Raw genomic sequence first — 23,466 nt, 5'->3', positions numbered from 1 at the left:
CATCCAGAGCTTGTTACTATTTGCATGTCATGGATATTATATTGGTTGAGTTTTTGTTATGTCCCAATTAAGAGAAAAAGAGAAAAACTGTGTTGGACATAAACAAGATTTTGTCTTTCATTGTGACACTTGCAGTGGATATATATAAATATATATATATATGTAGTTATAAAGCCAAGAGGGAACTTTATAGTGATATTTTTGATTTTATATGGAATAACCCCAGTGCTTGTCTTCTGAGGTTGATTCTTTCACAATCTTAAGAGCATATGGCTCTCAGATCTCATGGAAAACTAAACATTAAATCTCATTCAGTGGAAATCTCATTCAGCACACAATCCACTGATATATTAACTTAAATAACATAAGCCTTCTCTGTCACATTTAGGTCTCTCTCCAATAATATGCTTTGGTTGTGTATTCGCCAACAGAGAAAAAAATGGTACCGTACACTGGAGGCGGTGGTGGATGTTACGGTACTCCTGTCTGCATCAGTGAGCGTCCCGTCTGGCTGATCAGACATCTGAAACAAAAGCGACAATACATGGGAAAAATATTAGTTCAAATTCAGTATAAGTCATCTTCAGCTGATTTTGTCTCTGTGACACTTGGTGGCTCTGACCTGGTAGCTTGTTGACTTGTCTGGTTGCTTCCTAAGGCACAAGCGGAAGAGGTAACAGACAATGCAGAAGATGTGGGACACTAAAGTGAAGAGGGTGATCGGATGCATTGGACCTGTGACAGTGAAGGGGAAAAACCTAAATTACAATATCACAGCATCCTGACAATCCACTGATCTTTATGAATTTTTATGGCAGGGATATTTACCTAATCGGAGCACGGAGAAGAAGAGCAACCAGAACATGCAGAGAATGGGAGCTACGATGACCTGGCTAATGGCTGCTCTGTGGATTCGCTGGTTGAGTTTGGTGGGAACATAAGCATAGTAGATGTTGTAGCGATCGACCATGTGCTTCAGGATCGCATAGAGCAGACCTGGAAGGAAAAAGTTAAACAAAAATGCACTGATGATGAGTGTCTGCAACATGAAAGAGAGACAAATTTATCTGATCAACGTCAACATCACACACAGGGTTTGATAACTATGGTGACGTACAAAAAGCAGAGAGGGTGTTTGTTTCCTGAGTCCAAAATGGGACTTGATGGGATTTAATAGCTGAAGGCTCTGGTTCCCATTCTACTCTAAGAACCACAAATAAACCTGCAGTAAGTGATTTGTTGTATTTTATGATACTAAAAGCTCTGACAGATGTAATGGGATGTGAGCACTCAAGACTTTGTATGTCAGGAGTATGATTTTAAATTAAATTATGGATTTAAGAGAGGAAATTAAAAGATACTAATACGGGATAAATATGACCTCAAACTCATTTACGTCATAAAAGTTTGAACTTAGACCAGACCAGTGACAGATATTTAACTAAACATCTAATCCCTGGGATATCCTTTAATAGAAGAAAAGAAATGCAATTTCAACAGTGTGTCTTGGTTTTTTCTACATGTTAAATGTACACATTTACAGGAAAACAAATTTTTGTTAATTTACAGAAAATTATTCTTATTTATTTTATAGTTTTAAAGTTAGAAGGTCAAAATTTATGCATTCATTCAAATTTTTCCAAAGCATTTTGGTGAGTCTTTGCCAAACAGATTCTTGCCTTATTTTTTACACCCTGTTCTAGTCCCTGTTTTTGATTAATTGGAAGCTAATTTTACATTTTTTGCCTTTAAAAAAAAAAAAAAAAAATCTGTTGTCTTGGTCTTCTTTATCAAATGAAAACTGAAATCTAGAAAAAAAAGCAGGTGAAATGCAAGCAGACAGAGTTTGGTGCATGAAAGGCTGCCTGTTTCGGACTGACGATTAGATTGCAGAAGTAAATAGAAGCTCGGTGAGCGCCGGGCAGAGACAGGAGCAGAGTGGGCGTCTGGCTCACAGCTCGCTGTGTCTGGGTGTCTGGGACTACAGCAGCAAATTCACACAGTCTGCATCGGACTGGCAGGCAGCAGAGGAGAGTGAGGTTACAGTACGAGGAGACACAGCCTTACACAAACACGACTGAGACGGGACGTGTTGGGATGCAGATGGCTGAGAAGAGAGGGTGAGAAGAAGAGGTAGATGCTTTTACAAGAGTGTAGTTGTATGCTGCTCACCAAAGGGTGTAATGATGGGACACGTGATGCTGTAGGTCATACTGACAGCAAAGATACACATGGTCCAGGCGTACTCAAGGCCAAACTGGAACTCATAAGCTTGACTCTGCGGAGACAAAATAAACACAGCTGGCTTCTTAAAGTTTAAACCAAACAGCGTGTTAAGATGCCAAGATAAGCACCAAGGCTCTGCTTACCCGTTTGACATGAATCCGCTCAGCTTGGGATTTTGCAAAGCAGAGGCGCAGTGTGTACACCGTCAGTGCAGGGATACGTAGCAGTTCCATAGCCGTGCCAATCAAACTGGATGTAATTACGTAGTTTACAAAAAATGCGCCGTTGTCGGGAAGAAACACACACCTGCATTAAGACACAGACAAGAGGTGGGCTGCCGGAGATTAAAAATATATCAGGTTTCACTTTGGCAGATTGCCTCAAAGTCATCTTCTTGTGCATCTGTGGGGTGCTTTCCAGTTTTTAGCTCGCTCCCAAGTGAAGGGACACTGATGAACCTGAAAGTCCCATTATCAACACTAATGTCCTACAGTTGGACCAAGGACCGCAAACTATTACTGCAGCAAATATCAACTTATCAACTTTTTTACCTGCAACCCCAGTAAAAACCAGAAAGCAATGATTTACAAATCTCCTAAACTCATAATTTATTCACAATAGAAAAAAAACATATTGAAATGTTTAAACTGGGAAAACGTCCCATTTTGAAAAAAATATTAGCTCATTTTTGAATTTGATGCCAGCAACACATCTCAAAACTACTAAAAAGAAACAGCTGGAAAAAATGCTTTGCAACTAATTAAGTCAAATGGCAACAAGTCAGTAAAAGAAGTAGGTGTAAGAAAATTTTTTGACATATGTTGCTGCCATCAAATTCAAATGAATTAATATTTTTCTTAAAATGGTATATTTTCTCAGGTTAAACATTTTTTTATGTTCTATTGTGAGTAAAATGTGGGTTTGTGAAATTTGTAAATCATTTCATTCTGTTATTATTTATTTTATTTACTTCCATTGAGTGATCTAAAAAATGCACCTGAGCAGATAGCAGTGTGTAGCTGCACAAGAAGATAATCGTGGAGTGGAAACAATGTGTTTGATTGCACTTCTTATTACATTTCAACAGCGAGCTTCATCTTACTGAAATTTTAAATCCTTCTCTTCCAGGAAGTTGACATCAAAGAGCCAGGTGAACAAGAGGTCAAGGCTAGAGCAGAAATAAAATAGAAAAAGTGCATAAACATTACAAAAACTCCCCCAAACCCAGGAATAATTCAAAAGAAGTAGATCAAAATGCCTTTAAGGGAAATCACTGTAGATGTACCTGGACAGACCAAGTGAAGGCAGGATGATGACCATGAAGACCAGCAAGAAAAAACACTTGTGCATCGTCACTTGATTCTCACCAGATCTGAGACATGAAATGAACCAATACCATGAGAACATGCGCTACATATTTTTTTGCAACATATCATTAAAAAAAGCACACACAAAAAAAAAAAAACACAAAAAGAAAAAAACAACATAATAAATTCATGAATTAAAAGCCAAAAATGGAAAAAACAGTTGACTCTTTGTACCCATTAGCACAAACTACATTTTTCACTACAGTAAACAGTTGATTTGCATTCGGTCCTTCACACATCACGCCTGCACAACACGTTTGTGGGGGTGGTTAGGTAAAGAAAGGGTGCTTATAGGTTGTTCTTATGCACACTTGTTCCTCCTCCTGCTAGTCACCGCGCATAGAGGAAACGGCGCACGGTGACTACTGTTCATATCATTATCCTCGCACAGAGATCTCTATGACAACCTGCCCAGAATAACAGTGCAGGGAGAGTGACAGAGAGAAGGAGGGAGAGAGAGGGGAGAGAGTAAAAAGAGCAAGAGGGTGAAAAAGAAATAAATTAGATGGAAAAAACGAGGAACGCTGATAGTTGAGAGGAAGAAAAACCGCTGCAAGTAAACGAAGCAAAATATCTACATTTCTATTTCAGATGGGTGAGGAGAGCGGTAGTTGATGACTACCCAGTACCTGGTCCAGTGAGACTCAAAGAAGGCGGAGTAGTAGACGATAAAGGGCAGGAGCACTGAAAACGCCCACAGCAGAAGGGTCGGGAAGAACTCGGTAACGACTGGGCTCTGCATTGGAGAGCAAAATGGCGATTGATGAAAGTGAGGAGGTTCACAATGGAGCACAGACGTCAGTAAGTTTAAACTGCTCTGAAACTCTAACCCTCAGACTCTCCATGGGGCTTGTGACGTTGAACTTGTCCATGGTGTTGACGATGATGGCAGGAGTGGTGAAGAAGAAGAGCAGCAGGAAGAGGAGGATGTTGAGGAGGACGCAGCGGAGCCACCACCGAGATCCACACACTGACAGGTTTTCCCTATCGATGGGAAAAATGACGAGACTCAGTTACCAATCATCCAGCAAGATGAACAGTTAACATATTACCCTTCTCTGATGTATATGTACTGTATGTTTTGACATATGCCTGAAATAGCCGGATGAGTGGTCTCTTCTAAGAGCAGTCCAGTGTACTGGGTTGAAGAGCAAGTTTAAACCAGTTCACTTCAGCTCCCAGTCCCTGCTCGACCTCTCAGCCTGCGACTGCCACAGAAAATACAAGTTCATGCATAGACACAAACACACTGCAGTCAGTCAGATGTGAAGCTCAGTGAGCCTCCTTTGGTTAATCCCCATACATATGCAGCACTCACTTGTTACATAATCTCTGCATTTGCTTTCCGAGATAAGAAACATGCACCGCAGCTAATCCAATCGTGGATGCTGATTAAGCTTTAGACGGTGTTTGAGATCTGCTACTTACAGCAAACAACATACCGATAATCTTAAATGTCTTTGAAGTTGAAATTTATGAAAAAGAAGCAGGAATAGCAATGCTAATGCAGGCACCGATCGCTGAAACATCCACATTTTGTGTTATATATATAGTGCCTTTCAAGAGATAGTGAATAACCATGAAAGACTAAAAAGCAAACACAACAGGGGAATTTAAACACTGACAGTCAGATAAAACCAGGAGGATTAAAAAATAGAAGAAATAAAACAAATGAACAAAAGCGAATTTAAACTAGTGATTCTTTCAGAGTCCAGTCGAGTCCGGTGGGAGCCAGGACAAATGTGTAGGGGCCACAGCCAAAGAAGCATCGAGTCTTTTGCCTTGAGCCTTGTGTGGAAACAGCTATCAAGGCCTGATCCAAGGCCCTCAGATTCCCACTGGTATTATCTGGCTGCAACAGGTCTTTAATATGAGTGAGTGCCTGTCCATGCAAGGCTCAAAACATCATCACAAGAACCAAATTTTGAGTCCGATCAGAAGAAATCAGCATCAGCTGTCCAGTGGTCCACACACATAAGCTCAACATGTAACACACAATGAGATATAACCCAGCGAGAAACCTTATTTACTGGGAAAAAAAAAGTCTGGTGAGTCTGCTGGAGTACACGTTATGTTGCTGTCTGATTGCAGTTATAACACCAACAAGGAAAATGTTGTACAGACTTAATTTTAGCCATGTTTCATAGCTGGTAGTAAAAGGAGTGACTCAAAGCTTCACTAAATACTACACAGGGTACAGATTCAGAACCAAAGTTTAACATAATACCATAAAGAGCCAAGCCTTTCATCACCTGTGGGATGGATATAACCTCTGTCACTATTCAGCTGTAGAAAATTATTCAGCACAACAGAAACTTTTGGAACATTCAGAAACTTAAACAAACACATCATACATATGACACTGACAGTAGACTTTAAAAGTGACTTTATATTTGGTTGATAGACACAAAGTACAATTAGCATGGGGCCCGCAACAGAAACTTGGTGAACACCACAAGACAGAAATACAGCTATACAGAGTTATTACAACCACTAAGCAACAAAGGTCTGCCTGAGAGTTATGAGAAGAACCACATCAAAGCTGTTCCACCAACTGCCCGAGCCTCTAAAACCAAAATTACGGTGATCACAAGTATCAAAAGCAACACTGGGATCAAATAGTCCCAATAAGCAACATTTGCATGATGCATACCTCAGCTCTAAATAGGACCCTTTAGGTCCAACTTCACAAGCTAAAGCTGCACAGACAAGCATGACTAAAACCCACAGAATGTTCATCTGAAGTCTAGTCTTGATCCAGAGGTTTCCAGAGATACCAAATATGTCAGGCATAATTACAGGGAAATGTGTCTAAATGATGCACAAGTCATGTAAAATTGGATATTGTGCTCAAAATGTGTTTCTGTGTGGATTTCCTTTGGCTGCTCCAGCTTCCTACCACAGTCAGTAGACATGCAGGTTAGGTTAATACATTTCTCGTGGTGTAGGTGTGAATCGGTGTCTGCCCAGGGTGTACCCAACGTGTGTGCGGGGATAGGTCACCATGGCGATATGAAGAGATCAGAATGAATTGCTCATTTTCAGATGGAAAAAGTACACAGCTGTCAATTTGGAAAATTGAGACTTCAAAGACAATCAGGAGAAAATCCAAGAGTAGCTTGAGCTTTTAAAAGACATTAGGGCACAAACAAACGTGACAGTTCTCACCATATAATATCACTCGGAGCAGGTGCGTAGCTGACGTCCCATTTGTGCGACTGCACCACGGTGCTGATGCTGGACTGCTGGGGCCTGCGACGACAGTTCACGCGACCGTAGTCCTTCACAATGCTGGAAACCAAAACAAGGTGTTCAAAAGGCATTGCATCACTACTGAGCAACGCCACCATGAATTATGTGGTCACTCTCTGCCGTGACTGCACCTGTATGATGAGAGAACCTATCAAACACAGACCTCAGTGTCACGCTCTTGTTTACTCACACAGCAGTCATCCGCTCATCACGAAAGGTCACAAAGGCGATGCCCAACCTCTTCATGGAGATGCGGTTCTTCTCAGCATTAAATTCATCTGTCCGCTTCTCTTCTAATTCACTGTAGTATTGCTCTGCATCCACCTGCAGAAAAAAAAAAAGAGTTAAAGGATATGTTGCTCACTTCATCTTTCACTCTCACTCTCAGATTTACACTTGCAAAAATATCACAACATCTCATGTTGCTTGCGTTTACCTATTTTTGCATCGCAGTGCCATCCAGTGGTGATTCTCTTCCCATGCACTGCAATTAAGTTGCAACTGTACACAGAAGGCCATGTGCAAATCTTACCTTTTCAAAGCCGCATATGTCACAGCAGAAGATCTGAGCACACGGATGAGTCTTGATCATGATTTTTCCCTCCTTCTGGGCCTTGGTGGCAAAATACAGCCTGCCTTTCATTGCCTTGCGCCTGAAAAACGACAGCGTCCTCAGACAAGAGCCATATGATCAAAAACTGTGATGCTCCAGTCTGTAAAAGCCGCCGTACCTCTCCAAGTCCAGCCTCATTAGCTTGTGGACGTCAAAGCAGAACCGGATGTCGGTGACAGTGCAGCTTGGGTAGGCCTCACTGGTGAAAACAGGAAAAGATGTTCATTATAAGGAATTTTCTAAGTGTGGATGCGCGTGAATAAAATGATAGACAGCTCTCCAAACAAACACAGGAAGATTATTTAATAGAGAAGAAAACGTGTACTGGAAATGTTTGGTGATGAGTCCTGGGTCAGAGATCTCCTTGGGTATGGAGGTAATCATCAGTGTCCGAGCCACCTGTAATAAATAACACAATATAAATAAATCCATTATACGTTCTTTTAATTGCTCTAGGGAAGCCAATGCCAGGTTGTTGCCTATATAGTGGCAAACTTCTCTGATCCACAGAGAACATCTGCAGTTTCATTGTTAAGGTTTACATGTTAAGGAAGGAAAAATTTCATTAACTTTTAGATGGACAGCTATAGGAATTTGACTTAAAACTTCTCAGGATGATCCATAAATCGATTTCTTTTAAGACAAGAGTACTTATTCCTCTTTCCATTTCTTTAGTTTCTGATGAAATGTTAATAGTAAAGACAAACCCATCAGTCCTAACTGCACTAACCAGAGAACGCAGGCATGCTAACATGCCAAACTAAGTGGGTGAATAGTTGGCAGTTTGCAGAATCATTTTAAGGATCTTTGTAGTCTTATTTTCTGAAGACAAATGAATAATAAAAACAATGATGTCATTATTGATCACCACTGGAATGCCCTATTCTCTGCATTTAACCCATTTTAAATATAAGGAGGAATGCAGCACCAAGGGATGGGAGAAGCCAGAAATCCAGAGCGCGTCGGCCTTTACATTTAATTTTGTTTTAAAATATTTTTGTTGTGTTATTTTTTCTTGTATTTGATTTTTGAAACAATAAAAAAGACCTTTTGGTTAGAATCTCAATAATTTGACTTTATCTTTTGCTGGATGGACCTTGATGGTATAAAGTATGATTTGATGGTAACAGACCTTCTCATCTTCTCTGTATTCCAGCTGTAGCGAATGGTGAGCCATACACAGCAACGTGATAATGAAGTAAACCAGAGCCAAGACGCTGTGCAGCCACAGAAAGCTGTCCCTTCAAGGAACATAAACAAACAGAGCAATTACAGATTTGCCCAGGTTTGCTCGCAGCTCTGGGATGCTTCATGAGATCTGATGTCATGCCTGCATTGCTGGACTTACACTGCACTAACATTCGCCAGGGTTGTTCTTCCAAAGTTTTCAGGACTGTCTCCTGTAGAGATAATAAAACGTGACACAAAGCGAGACGTTTGAACTTCTGTAATGACTTAAAAGGAAACCCCTCCCCTCTTTTGTCTGGGAGAGGCCAAGAAATGAAGCAATGCTAAAATGTTTTCCATCCAGTCAAATGAAATATCAGCCATCTCAATGAAGTTCAAGTTCAAACATGCCTAACCGTGTTTTAACTTGGGAACCCTTTGTTTGTCGTCACCATGGCAGCCTGCCTATGGGTGTTGGCCATTTTATTTAATGATGGTGACACACTGGTCCATATGATGACAACCAGCAGTAATAAAAACATTACTGTGGACAGCCCCACTCCTCATAGACTTCATCCTGTTGTGGAAAGGCTTTCTCAACACTTCCTACAAAATAAGCACACAACTGCCAAAAAGGCATTTCTGTTGCTATTTAGCAGCCTGTTTAGTGTGTCGTCCCACCCCTGGCACCTACATGTGTATGTTAAGAGGAAATTAAGCACTTTCTATTTCTATAATCTGACTTGGGCAAGTGCTTGATGACTTGCCACTGGTGTGCCAGTGACTCCCTTTGGATGAAGTGCAGCCTTTGTGCATGTAATCAGTGTTTATTTTGGTTTCATTGACCTTTTGACTTCCAAGTTTTGCAAGAGATCAGGTTGTTTTTAACTCAGCTGTACCATGAATTGTTAAGAGATAAAGTTTATGTGCATTTAACCAAACTTCTCTTTTTATGAGGAGTCCGGTGTGTTGTTATCGGAGGTTAAGGATATCCCTTGACTTCTCAGTGAGCTAGCTAGACCATCACTTCAAGACCAAAATACCCAGGAGGTTCCCGGAAATGTTGACCGGCAGGATTACAGCCAAGGACAGCAGGGTAACCACTGTCATGAGCAGGATGATGTGGCGCTGGAAGGACAAATAAGTCACGGCATCAGTGCCACATTTACTTCGGATCTCCTCATCCCTGCAACAGAACAAAGAAGATGCATTCTCAGAATCCGCAAATGCCGAGTTTTTCCACGCAGCGTGATAAACATGCGCATTTTTCTTGATGTGGCAGTGGTTCCATACAGGCCGAACCTGGATAAAAATGGGCCTCAGCTTCTACCTCATCCTGAGTAAAAAACTGTGGCACCACTACTTTGGTGTCAGAATCTGTGGTTACCAGATCAGGGAGGTTCAGGAAACCCAGTGTCATAAAATAAAAAAAAAGGCATGAAAAAAAGAAGAAGAAAAGAAGTGCACGTTGGTCTCATGGTAGCCCACACATCGAGAACTCACAGGGTGGGTTTGCACTTCGCCTGGGATCCCAGGGTGAACACTGGCAAAGGAGAGCTAAAAACAGAAGCACCCAAACTCCACCATAATACTATGGAAACCATGGATACCACGGGAATTGCTTTTTTACAGCTCTAAATCTGTTGTGTGGAGTTGAGACTCGAGCAAGTGCAAATATTCAACAGGAAACCGTGGCACCAGCGGTCGCATGAGCCTAGACTCTTTTGTTTTTTCAAACATTTTCTTTGCTAAGTGAGATATAAGACCAGACTTTTACATTCGATGGTGACATCAGCTTTGAAGACAACAGGCCGGCGAAGGGTTGGAAGCCAAGATGAGAGAAGGATGAAACGATTATAGGAGCAGCTGCTTTAGGTTTACTTACTTCATACGGTAAAGAGATGACAGCCATGAGCAGAAGCCCTGAAAAAAAGAATCATAAAACAGCCAATGAACTGGTTATTGAAGATATATTACACGTTTCGGCAGTTATATATGGTGACTTGTACTCAACCTCCATTTGAATAGTAACACGGTCTGGAAAGTGACACAGAGATGGAGATTTAATAGGTCTGGAGCTGTAATCAGTTTACTGCAGTCTCAGCTGTGTGCAGGCACAGCACGATGACTCCAGTCTGACTCTTTGACTTACACTGCTATAAACATGCAGGGAATGACCTCAGTCTATCACTCAGGTGCCATGGAGTCAGAGACAGACCCGCTGAGTAATGATCCAAACTTTCCTCTTACAACTGTTGACTTGGTGCCATCTTAGATGACTTGACGACTTATTATAGAAGCTCAGGATGGAGCTTTTTTAGACATCAATATATCACTGGGAAATTAACTGTGACACCTTGGTATAATTAGTGTAAATACACAAGAACATAATCAGGAAGACTGGCAGACTGTCTAACATCAGTGTTATTGGTAATGATAGTGTTTCTTTAAAATGAGGCCCTCTCCTTCATAATTTGCAGTGTAACGATGACTGGAATCTGCCCTTCTCCTCCTCAAACACTGTGCCTCTTTGCCCTAATTACACTATTATAGTGAATAAAAATATGCTGTGGTATTTTTAACCACTAGTGGCACTGTAGAGCCCTTCGGTGAGCAGACTGATGTTTTTGTTTGGATGTGTTTTGCCGCCAAATGCATGAGAACACACATGCACGCCACAAACATAAAGCTGGACATGGGTCACTGACCAAGAGGGAGAGATGTGGAAAGGGCCAAGTGTAAACTTGTCTTCTGCAGCTTTTCAGTGCAGTTGTGAACTGGAACTAAGTGCATTTAGTCAAGCAGCTTTCTGTGTTTAAGTATAAATTTTAGCTTCTTTTGATTCTTCTCCACTAAATGTCACTTCAATGACTTTTTTCCTGCTACAGCTATCTGACTCTTTCAGTTACTAGATACTTTGCAAATCATGATTTTTGCACACAAACACATAAAAAGCTTAAAATGTTAATGTTTTGTTATGAATTCAGCTGCCCAACAATTTATACAAGCACATCTGAACTCATTCATCTGTTAGCCAGTAAGTCAAGTGAATCAATTAACAATTCATTTGCAATAATTGTTTAGCGCGCTTAATGACATCTCGCAAAAATAAAATAATTGGCAGATTAATCCACAGTGAGAACATTCATTCGCTGCAGCTGGATACGAAACATTCGAAATGAGCACCAGTTGATTTGCTGCAAATAATAAACGCCTACTTATACATTAATGCATGAGTGATAATATTCAGATGATATAGTATCTAATTCTACGAGAGTCACACAGCACATTTATTCATGTTAAGCATCCAGATCTTTGTTGATAATACTTACATGCTTTTTGCATTAGTGGGATTTCTAATGCAGAGTACTCTGATACTGTTGTATTGATTATCCCATTATGAAATCTAAAATATTTATTTTGGGGTTTTATGATAAATACCCTTCCTGGTTTCCATTGGTTTGTAGAAAAAAAAAAAAGCATCTTCATCAGACTTCATCAGTATTTCACATCGTTCTGTATGGATTTTTGCCCTCTTTTTTCCTTACAATGTTGCTTCAGTTTATTGAAGTTTGTGGGCATTCTTTTATTTGCAGCTCTCTGAAGATCCCACCACAGGATTTCAATCGGGTTGAGGTCTCGAGTTCGAGTGGACGACTTTCACTCTTTTCTTTTTCACTCATTCTTTTGGGGATTTGCTGCTGTGCTTGGGATCATTGTCTTGTCACGTGTCTTGTCACAATTTGGGCCAAGCTATAGCTGTCAAACAGACGTCCTGACATTTGACTCTAGTACTTTGGTATATGAGAAGTTCATGGTTGAGTCAATAACAGCGAGGTGCCCAAGTCATGAGGTTGCAAAACAAACCCAAATCATCACCCCTCCACCACCATGTTTGACAGCTGGTAAGAAGCATTTGTATTTTTCTCTAAATGTGGCACTGTGCATTGTGGCCAAACATCTCCATTTTGGTCTCATTTGTTCAAAAGACATTGTTCCAGAAGTCTTGCGGTTTCATCGGATGCAATTTTGCAAACCAGGCCAGGCTGTTTACGTTCTTTTTACAGAAGAGAGGCTTTCTCCTGGCAAACCGTCCAAACGAGACAGACTTGTTCAGCTTTGCGTCTAATTGTACTGTCATGTACTCTGCTGTACTCGGACCTTGGGGTTAATTTGTTGGGATGTCCACTCACATCTTCCTTTTTCCCACCACATGACTGCATGTATTTTGACCTAGATTGTCCAGAGAAAAAATTCCATGGCAAAGCTTCTTCGTGGTCAGAACAGAAGATTAAGGGGAGCTTGTATCAACAAAGATGAGGCACTGCTCTTTTCTGGGCCGGTAATCCAGTTTACTAGCTCAGAGTCAGCAAAAACAGCTTATTTAGAAGCATGAAATAACCAAAGAACTGACCAACGTTTGGCAAGTGTGTTTTACACATCCACCAGCTTTAATTTATCACATGTGACTGCTGACTGCTAACTCTCCAAACCCCTAATAAGCACATAAAATATTTTACTGCTAGTTTTTCCACTATGTTCAACAGCTCATCTCTTATTTGGTACATGAGTATGTGGTGTGTTCGTCATAACTTTCTGCCAGAAACTGAAAACAACTGTCTGCTGTGGCTTTAAACTAGTCTGATGATGTGAAATAAAAACACACCTGAAGTGCAGAAGCAGAAGAAGAAGAACAACAACAAGAATGCTGCAACATGGGAAACAAATTATGAGGTATCCTTTGAAAAATGTAAGATAAGATTTGAGCATACCATGTCCTTGGTCTCAGAGTCAGAGGGACTGGATTCTGAAGGCGACTTCTCTTTCTCACTTGGTTCTCCATAAAACAGGGATGTGAGACTGCATAAGGAAGAATACACACAAAGAAACAGAATCCTGGTGATCATAGCTGGACGTGGCTTTATTAATACACCAAGATGTACCGTAATTGCTGCAGTCCCTGTACCCATCTGGGATCAATCTGTGCATACACAGAAGACATTAAAATAATATAACATGTGGTCCAGTTCACATGGTGAAACAAGTGCAGCCGTTGAATTTGTGGATTGTCTCTGTGGGCTATAACACTGACAGTTCAACAGGATGTCAAATTAAGCAGGGTAATTGAATTACAATGAGAGACGACCGCTTGGCAAAGAGAACAGATGCTGCTTGCCCTCAAGTGCTACGAGGGCACCGTCGGTCAGGCAGGACTAATCGAGCCCACATTCCCCTGAAGAGCGAGCACAAAGAAAACTGGTGCAGAGTCATGCAGAGTGTTGCGTGAACCTGGATGGAAAACATTAACAGTGTTAAGTGAGTTGGTTATTCTAAATTGACCATAGGTGCGGATATAAGATAGATAACATGCTTAAATGTCCAATTCAGTGTTTCCATTCAATAGAGAATTAAGCGAAGAATAAATTCTGACCATCCCGTGATGTCTACTGCTTGGAATTTTACTTTCACTGTTAATATAAAGCAAATACGAGTAAAGTATTATCAGTGTTTCAAGTATAACCAGGCAGTTTGCCCACGGTAATTTTCCATTACCACTTACATGCAGCAGAGGGAGCTAGAGCATCAAGTCTCTCTCCACTGAGGCTTCTTACTGCATGTTAAAAGTTGCCATGGCTATCAGAGTGTATCAGATACTGTTGAGTGAGAGATTTACCTGTCATTCTCCATCAGCAGAGCCAGGCGGCCGTAGTCCCAAGCAGCTTTCCTCAGACATGAGAAGATGAGCAGTAAAAACTACAACACAGAAAAACAATTTCACACAGTCTCTGTCCTCATTATCTCCTTGATTAGAAATATAAGCTTCTGTCTAAAATCACTCAAAAAAGCAGTCTAAAAGCAACAGATTCAAAATGCCACAGCATTAATGAAGCTTTTTTTTGTCTGTATGCTATGTGGTCCAGAAATAGATCAGCGAGCACGCGCGGACATATGCTGTTCAGTGAGGAAAAAAACAGAGCGTGGTCAATCTGAATACCTCCCATTTTCCACAAATGGAGAGCAAACTGAGCACAACAATGAGGTCCAAAATAAAACCCTATTCAATCCTGTACAATAGTGGATTTGTGCTGAGCTTCCCTGATGAAATATCATTGAGCATAACTGGACCGTGATGGATGAAGGTTGACAAATGCAGTAAAAGTGGTGATGACTGTTTGATTTTAATTGCAGCAATTAAATTATTACCTCATTTGAGCTGAAAAGACATTAGGTTTAGTGGATAAGGGGTGACAGCTGTGCTAATAGGAAGAAAGCGCCCATGAATGTCGAATGATTCACTCTAAAGCCATGCAATGACAATCAAGAGGACTTGACTGGGGCTTGTACATGAATAAACAGCCTGTGTTTACATTAGCAGTCAGGGCACAAAACCCCTTTTTTTGAATAAGAATCTCTCCATTATCTCCTTTTGGCCCAGCTCTTCCCTGTTGTTTCGGTTTATTCTGTCTTTATGCGTGGGCACGCTCTCCTCAAGTCCCACTGATGATTTATTCTGTATGATGATGGAATTGATGCAGAGGCGTGCTCCCGTCACCTGGGGGGAAGCACGCTTTGACTCATGCTCGTCATTAAGAGACAGCGCTCAACCCTCGCTGTTGGCTTGACAACCAGGCATTGATAAAAATGAGCCAATTAAAACATGGAGGTGGCAGATGGAGAAGTCCTATCAGCGCAGAGATCAAGCCTGACAAGGCCTGACAGTGGAACTGAGTTAGCTGACAGCTGAAAATGGAAGCCTATTATTATCTGGAACACGGGAGGAAAAGAAATGCATCTGTGTTTGTAAACAGTGCGCACGCTGTATTATTCTTTGCGAAAAAGGACGTTAAAATGTGCAGATTTAACTTGACGTCTATGACATGTACATAATGTGTTTGTATTTCTCTCCGTTCTTGTACATAATTATGCAAAACCCAGACAATGAGGAGACAAACAGAAAGCATCGCAGCTTTTTTTTTTTTGCAAGGCGCTGGCTTAAAGTTTGGGTTTATTTTTCCAGCCTTTTCCTGAAGAAAACTACAAATTAAAAACGCTTTAAGCCATTATCACTGGCATTCACGCCTACACCACATTTTGACTGTCCTAATAACTAACCTGAGTGGTGATTCTGCATTTATATATGCATGGAATATATTTGATATGGAAGAAACCCATGCATCTAAGAACACAGGAACCCCTCACAGAAAGTCTCGGTACTTGGGCGTCAATTACTGCTGTTCTGTAAGATGCTGCTGGTGTCGCAGATACGCGCACAGGATGACCTTTTGGTTCAGGCCCCTGACGCACACACTGTAGCAATATTAGACACACAGAAATGGTTTTCCTTTTTTTTTTAAAGTTCTATTTTTGGCATTTAGCCTTTAGTTGATAGGACCGCGCAGTTTGCCCCAGCCTTTGGTTTATTTCAGCCAAGTGGGCTGTAGTGCAAATTCAATTTTTAAAGAGTAACAAAGTCTACAGAAGGAGGCTGCAGTGGCGGTGACAAAACAAGTCACAACTCTTTGACGTTAGATGCAGTTGTAAGAGTTTTGGTTCGAAATTTGCAAAATCGATGGGATGTCATGCAATTAGTAAAAAACATGAAGCTTTCTGTGTGTTTCTAGCTTTTCTAGTACACATGAATCAGTGTTTGATATCCTGATGCTTCGTGTTTGTTGAATGATCATGCGGAACAAGTGGGAGTCAAGCTTTGGATCACAAGTTTGTCACCAGAGAGACTGTGGTTCATGTTCTGTTTAAGAGCTCTGGTACTCTTATGGTGTTGGGTCCCTGAGTTGTGACCCAGGATTTTGAATTTTGGTAGTTTCCTAGTGATTTTTATTATTTGTATTCTGTTATCTGTTATTCTGTTATTGTTTTGGTTCCCTATTTGTGTCTCTAGGCTAGTTATAGATGGTTCATTGGTTCCCTTCCTGTTCCCTTAGTTTCTTCTCTGGGTTTTGTCCTGTTGTGTCTCCTTTGTGAAGTCAGTCATGTCTCAGTGTTTGTTTACCTTTATGTCCGTGTCAGTTTTGTGTTGAGAGACTCTGTCTCAGTGTTAGTAAGATTTCCTGTTTTATTGTGAAAGTCTCTCCTCTCATGTGTGTTATAGGTTGAGTGTAACTTCCCTTGTTTTGTTATTACTTATTTGCTTTTGAAATTCCACCTGTTTTTTCTGCCCTCATTATTGGCTGTGTAAATATTGTCTCCCTTTGTCCTTTGTCAAGTTTTCCTCGTGGCCGTGTCTTTCCTAGTATTATGTTCTCCTTGAAGATGATCTGTTTTTGGATTTTTTAGTCCTGTCCTGCATTTTTTTGTATCTTTGTGGGAGTTCAGCATTAAAGCTGCCTTTGAGTTAACCTTTTATCTTTGGAGTCCTGTGTTTGGGTCAACCTCCTGCCTTCCGTACACGGTGGATAGGTTTGAAAAACCATGTTAGGTTAAGTAAAGGTAGTGGTGTTATCCTGGTCCTGCAGCGATTGAAGGTTTTTATTTTTTCTGTGCTTTTACTTCCATTTGGATTATAGATTGTGCCTGCACAGATCACAATAATTATGCAAAAGACTCCAAATGCAAAGTGTTATACAGGATATAGTAATTCCCACAACTTGTTACTGACTTTGTCAGAGTTGTAGGTAGTTTAGTGCAGATGTTACAGATTTTGGCTCCAAATATACAAAGTCAGGGGAAGGCACAAATATTATAAACTGGAAGATGTTTATGTGCTTTTAACCAAAGCTGAAGGATTTATAATTTGGGAAAGAATAACTTTAAAGAATCTCATTTTTATTTTCATACAAAACTCCACTGTTTCAGTTTCTCGAATATAAAGATATTCTGTTTTTTTCACGCTCAGTGAAAAAGTCTCTGAACAATATTAGCTGTGAGACAAATCAATGTCTACTTTCTGCTGGACAAAAAGGGAATAGTGAGTAGATTAATCAATATAGTCTTAGATAATATCAACATAGGACTTGAAATAAGTTTATCTCTCAATTTGCCATGACTCTACAGAGTTACAGTATTGTGCATAAACCTTGGGATTTCCTAATGTCTTTATACTTTGCATGAAAATTGGAAATAGGTGTATTTATAGAAACTTGCGCAAACATATGTGGAAATAAAGTATTTTTTTGTTTTATTCTCTGTCAAAATGATCTCACACTGTTCAGTAATGTTGATGCCCAGGCTCTGGGGAGGCTAATCCATGACTGACAGTTTTCCATTGTGTGTTCTTGTATCCAAGTATGGCCCCTGGCAGTGTGTTTGGGATCAGTGTCATGCTGAAAAATGAAGGTGTTGCCGTATTGTCTGACAATACTTTTCTATGTTCATAGATCCGTCCCCATCCCCACCGGCTAAAATGGCCCCTCAATCCATGACCGAGCCTCCTCTACATTTTACAGGTGGCTGTAGACATTTACTGTCGTAACTCTCTCCTGAACTCCGCCTTAACTATTCACAGTGATTTGAACCAAATTGGGATTCATCAATCCAGGCCTGTTATCACTGATTTTTTTAGTCTAGTTCTTGTATAATTTGGCATATCTCAGCCTTTTCTTCCCATTTCCCCTCCATAAGAATGGCTTCTTGACAGCCACCCTTCCACTGAGACTATTTAGCAAACAGTAGATGGATCAAATCAAGGGCCAGATGCATCTCTCAGGTCCTGTGTCAGTGAACGCTATTCATCTGCTACCTGTTCTTTTGTCCTCCACTTGCCCAGTTTTATCAGATTTTATAAGGACACACTGCACAACACGCCGATTCATGTCAAGTTTTCCAGCTAATAACTGTTTAGGAATAACCTTGTTGATGCAAAAATAAGATTTAATGCCTGTCAAACTGTATTATCTTTGGCATTTTTTCATAAATTCAGATAAAGAAATGGGAACAAATTCTGTTGTTGCCTAAAGATACTATTTAAAATTGCTCCTTGCTAAGCTATCTGTAATATCTAGACACAACACTGGCTCATCTATTGAGTTAGGTGCCTTCTCTATGCTTTGGATGACTCATAGGTTAGTGTTAAGTGGTTTAACAAACAAAAAACATGAGTCTGAAAATGATTGGGTACAAAATGGGACTGAAAATGAGTGAAAAATCAGCCAAAAAAAAAGCCCAGAGACCTTCACAAAGCTCAGGTAACTATTACTCAAGACCAACGTAATAAAAATGACAAGAAAGTCTGGCTCCTTGGAAACAAAATGCACTGAAATGAAGGGTGGCTCAAGACTTTTGCATGCTACTGTGACTTTGTTGTATTATTGTGTAGTTGTGTGTTAGTTAGTTTGGTTGAGTCTTTACCATCCAGATTACGACATTGATGGCGAGGACCGTGGGAACCCCACCAAATGGCAGACCCTGGAGGACGCTGCTGTGGGAGTGCGAGCGGTAGCATCTCTCAGCTGTGCTGTTTTCATCCCCAAAACGTTGAAGGAACCCCAGAACATCCAGCTCCACGGGCCTCGCCTCCACAGGGGAAGCTCTCGTCACGAACAGCTCAGACTGAGCCATCAGCACTGGACCATATCTAATGGGAAATACAGATGAGCATCACTTACAATGTGTCAGCCATAGTCAACTGATGTCTCTTTGGTTTGGTTTTTCAAGCTCTGAGTAATGATGCTTTTCGGTGCCACAAATGCCTTGGGCACAATTGCTGATTTGTAACTGAGTCACAATTGCTTTACTGCTCATCAGTTCTATTTTGATACCAGCACCTTTAAACTAATGCTAATTTAGCATTATCTTAACATGTTAATATTTAGCATTTAGCTAAAAACTCCATTTTAAAAGCACATTTTATTACATGTAAACTTAATCTGCTTAACAAATAAGTTTCCTCATTTTTTGAAGATGAAAGCCTTTAAAAGAGTCACAGGTGATATATAAACTACACTTACACAGCAATGTTATATACCTAAAGTGCGCTAACATTAGCTAACAAGAACTACCTTCATACTTCAAGTTAGGCGGTAGCACCCAATCCACCTAAATGAGGAGTTTTACTTCACAGTTTATGAGCCAACCTTTTCATTTTGTGTTTTAAATAATGTGGTAATTCATCTCTCAAAGCACACACGGGTCACTCTAAACAGCTTTAGTCTTTGTTGTTATTGCACCCATCTTTTGAATACCCAGCCTCTGCCTGTAAAGAATCAGAATGACACTGTTAGTTAGCAATAATCTGTGAAACTGGAAGTTCATTTACTGCTGTGACTCACTTTCATCAGACAAGTGCCACACACACTCTAAGTGCAGTTATGATTGCATTTGCAAGGATCAGTTTAATGAGCATCACGGTCCATTAGCTACAATTGATCCGTTTGCTCCTTTTCTTTATCAGACAAATGGAAGTAGAGATGCTACATGAAAGTGACAAACTGGATAACAGATTTACCGGATGCTCTTTAGAAAAAATACAAACAAGCCCATTTGAGCACATAGAAACATCATTCCACTGTGAGAGAGAAGAGATTCAGTTTAACAAGAGTTAACAACAAACCCAACTGCAAGCTCGAACAGATTGTGAATCGTGCACAGGATATGATCACAGAACGAAGGCCTGAACCATCTGTCCTCCAGCACACACCATCCTCACTTTCAATCAATACAGTCCCCACTCCCAGCTGCTCGACTTGTGTACACTCCTTACTAAATAAACATTCGGAGGAAATGGAGCCGAAACGCAGTGCTGACAAAGTGCCGCGTCAGTGCTGCAGATTCACATAAACGACCAGATTTCATGGTGAAAATAATATTCCACGAGATGTTGTTGCTGTCACAGAACGGCATGCTCTGTAGTAAATACGCCGCGTGAGTCGCAGTTGGAAACGGCAGCCAAGAAATTAAAAGGTACCAGAGTGAGAAAAAAGGAAAGGAGGCTAAAAGCCATCAAATTGGCAACCATTACTGAACCAAATCTAGGGATGATTTATCGCTGCACCAATGATGTCACTTCTTGAGAAGCTCCAACACAGCTTTCTGAAGCATTTACCGAACACCTCATGTTGTGCACAGCAAGATTTCTCGTGTAGGAGGCGAGCAGATCAATGGTAGTGCTGCCCGAGTGTTGTACGTCACACTCGGAAAAGGTCTGAGGAGCAGAAAGTTAAAAATATAACCCAGGAAGGGCTTGTGAAACTGTATAGCTTACAGTCAATATTCAGATACAGCAGCATCCTCCCTGTGGAGATGACTTGGAAGGAGATTCCCTGAGGACTGGTCACAAATTGAATCCACAACATACACACTCTGTTAGTCAGCACAGCTGCGTTTCATAGATCACCTTTTCTCCCTTTGCCAGTGATGAATTTGAGCCATTAGTATAAACAAAGGGATTGTTTTAGCGCTAAAAATGGACGAGTAAACAAATACGTTTATGGCACAAAGAGAGAACGCTGTGCTCAGATTACAAAAAAACACAGAGACTCCTACTGCCATTACGTAGTTTGTCACATAAATTTTAAGAAATGAGTGTAGTTTATACCTGCAGCTACTGGATGATGAATTTTTGGTGATTATTTTTGTCCAAGCTGTCTGATTAACAGAGCTACAAAACAGCAAACATCACCTCAGACTAAATCTAAGTGGTTTATTTGTACAACTCTATCCCTTTTTTAATATTCCTAACAGAAATGATGACCACAACATATGTATAAACTGAAAACATGCTACGTTTTACTGTATTTGACTTGCAGAAACTTATACACACCTCTACTGACCCACTGAGCTCTTCCCCCTTCCTTTATCAGACAAGCCACTTACTTCTGTTGCTGCCGGCTGCTGATGCAAACAGTGAAACTCTTCTTCTGCACCTCAAGGACCGGGCAGGATGCTGAAGGATACAGGCTGACTGTGGTGTGGTTTTGCACAACATTTGGACAAACGTCACAGCATGACTCAGCAGTTTAATGGTGCGACTCCATGGTTATTCTCTTTCTGTCCCATCCCTCGTGCTTAAACGCTCAGACACGCTAATACTGATCCCAAGGTATCCATTTCTCCTCCAGCTTATTTGACTCTGCAAATCCGGAGTCTTTTTAAGCCTCTCCCTCTGCTCCCACATCTCTCCTCCTCCGAATCAGGCTTCCAAGCCAACGCAGCAGATTACAAACTGATGTTTGGCTTGTGAAGCAGTGTTGTGCTTCCCGCTGGCAGAATGAGTGGTATCTTTCCTCTGTGCTCAGTGAGACTATTATCATCACAGATGCTGAAGTCAGTACAGGAGCCGTGAGCTTCTGACGAGCTACGCCTAAGTTTGAGTCGGGCAAGCAGAAAAAACGGCAAGCTGTAAAGAAGAAAAACCTAGCTCAGGTCATCTAATCTGCTCAGTGCACCAGAAAAACAGCTGATGGATGTATGTGATTGTCTGTGCTAACCCTAACCATAATCCTACCCCACACTTTGGGAGAGCACCACCAACCATTCCTAGCAAATGGTGCTTTTCAATATCAAACTAAGGCAAACACCTGAATCCCAAATATCTACTGAGATGATCTAAAGCATAAAACTAAATGTGATTCGGAACATTTTTGCTTTTGTAACTGTTATTTTACATCGTTTAAGAGCAACACTATCACATTATTAAATATCTAAAACGCTTCTCTAGTGTTGTTTACAGTAAGATGTGTCCACAACATGGGAAACATAGGCATGGTTATTTTGCTGGCTTCAGTCTGTTTTCGTGAGGTAGAACTGCATCAAACTGTCAATAAAATTCACATAACTGCACTGTTAAGATTAAAAATTGCAATATAGTTTGAAGTCTGCACTTTCCACACAAGTTGAGACAGAGACTCAGCGAGCCTGCGTCTTGTTGCTAGGCCATCTTAAACTGGTCATGTGATTTGGACACACCAGCGGGTTTGTTGACTCCAGAGGGTTAGAGAGAAAAAAACAAAGACTGACCAGTTCAGCAACACCAAAAGGCCTGAAATTCACAGAAGACAACTAAAGTGGATGATGGCAGAATTGTTTCCATAGTTAAGAAAAACAACTTCACAACATCAACCCAAGTCATTAACACTTGAGAGACAGAGTGTGTCGGTCTACAATCAATTAATGCCTTCATAAATATAAATATAGAGGTGCAAACCACCCGTTACACTCAAGAACAGAAACGCTGGATTAGACTTTGCCAAAAAAAACTTCTACAGAAGTCTGAAAAGTCATATCAGAATTCAGAAGTATAGAGAAGGAGAGAAACAGCCAATGATCTGAAGAATATCACATCATCTGTCAAACATCGTAGAGATAATGTTCTGGCATGAGCATGCATGGGGAAACTATGTCACTGGTGTTTATTGTTGATGTGACTGCTGTTAGAAGCAGCCAGATGAATTGTGTCCGTGGCTGTATTCTCTGATCAGATTCAGCCAAATACAAAACTGATCAAATAGGGCTTCACAGTACAAATGGACAATGACCCAAAGCATAGTGCAAAAGCAACCCAAGAGTTTCAGGAGGCAAAGAAATGGGATATTCTTCTGATCTTAACCCAACAGAGCATGCTGTTCAGTTACTAAGTACAAAACTGAAGCCAGAAATATAAAAAACAAGCACCGACTGAAGGTCTGGCAGAGCATCTCGAGGGAGAAAACACTGCATTTGGTTTTGTCTGTTGATTCTACACTTGAAGTACTCGATGTACTTGACTGGAAAGGATTTTAATCCAAGCATTTTTTAAAAATCCTTATATCTAAAATTAAGCTAGTTTATCCAATTAATTTTGAACATTGAAAAATGAGGCATTGTCTGTAAAATATAATTCATAAACAGTGCAATTTATTTTTTAAATCTCCTTGAATTAAAGGTAAAAACTCTGCATTTCAAACACAT

The 23,466-nt window shown here is 40.6% G+C and overlaps 1 protein-coding gene across 2 annotated transcripts in view; it reads right to left on the bottom strand.

Annotated features, from left to right (window-relative positions):
* The window catches only part of tmem63c (transmembrane protein 63C), a 37,500-nt gene that overhangs the window by 5,341 nt on the left and 8,693 nt on the right, over positions 1–23,466 (bottom strand). The window contains exons 1-22 of one of the 2 annotated variants that reach the window (XM_039602967.1): positions 21,394–21,431; positions 18,931–19,156; positions 14,300–14,379; positions 13,398–13,485; positions 10,511–10,548; positions 9,669–9,811; positions 8,807–8,858; positions 8,591–8,699; positions 7,784–7,857; positions 7,577–7,657; positions 7,378–7,498; positions 7,036–7,169; positions 6,762–6,884; positions 4,424–4,577; positions 4,223–4,329; positions 3,512–3,598; positions 3,329–3,394; positions 2,370–2,532; positions 2,173–2,278; positions 829–996; positions 623–735; positions 452–523 (exon numbers count right to left, since the gene is read on the bottom strand). In XM_039602967.1, the coding sequence (XP_039458901.1) occupies positions 452–523; positions 623–735; positions 829–996; positions 2,173–2,278; positions 2,370–2,532; positions 3,329–3,394; positions 3,512–3,598; positions 4,223–4,329; positions 4,424–4,577; positions 6,762–6,884; positions 7,036–7,169; positions 7,378–7,498; positions 7,577–7,657; positions 7,784–7,857; positions 8,591–8,699; positions 8,807–8,858; positions 9,669–9,811; positions 10,511–10,548; positions 13,398–13,485; positions 14,300–14,379; positions 18,931–19,140 (2,289 nt within the window). In that variant the 5' untranslated portion in view covers positions 19,141–19,156; positions 21,394–21,431. Of the gene's footprint in view, positions 1–451; positions 524–622; positions 736–828; positions 997–2,172; positions 2,279–2,369; positions 2,533–3,328; positions 3,395–3,511; positions 3,599–4,222; positions 4,330–4,423; positions 4,578–6,761; positions 6,885–7,035; positions 7,170–7,377; positions 7,499–7,576; positions 7,658–7,783; positions 7,858–8,590; positions 8,700–8,806; positions 8,859–9,668; positions 9,812–10,510; positions 10,549–13,397; positions 13,486–14,299; positions 14,380–18,930; positions 19,157–21,393; positions 21,432–23,466 lie in introns of those variants that run through there. The other variant, XM_031759636.2, reaches the window with a different exon arrangement.

The sequence above is a fragment of the Oreochromis aureus genome, linkage group 19 (assembly GCF_013358895.1).
Source record: "Oreochromis aureus strain Israel breed Guangdong linkage group 19, ZZ_aureus, whole genome shotgun sequence".
NCBI lineage: Eukaryota > Metazoa > Chordata > Actinopteri > Cichliformes > Cichlidae > Oreochromis > Oreochromis aureus.
Note: the sequence above shows the minus strand (reverse complement) of the source record. Positions and strands in the feature narration are given on the sequence as shown.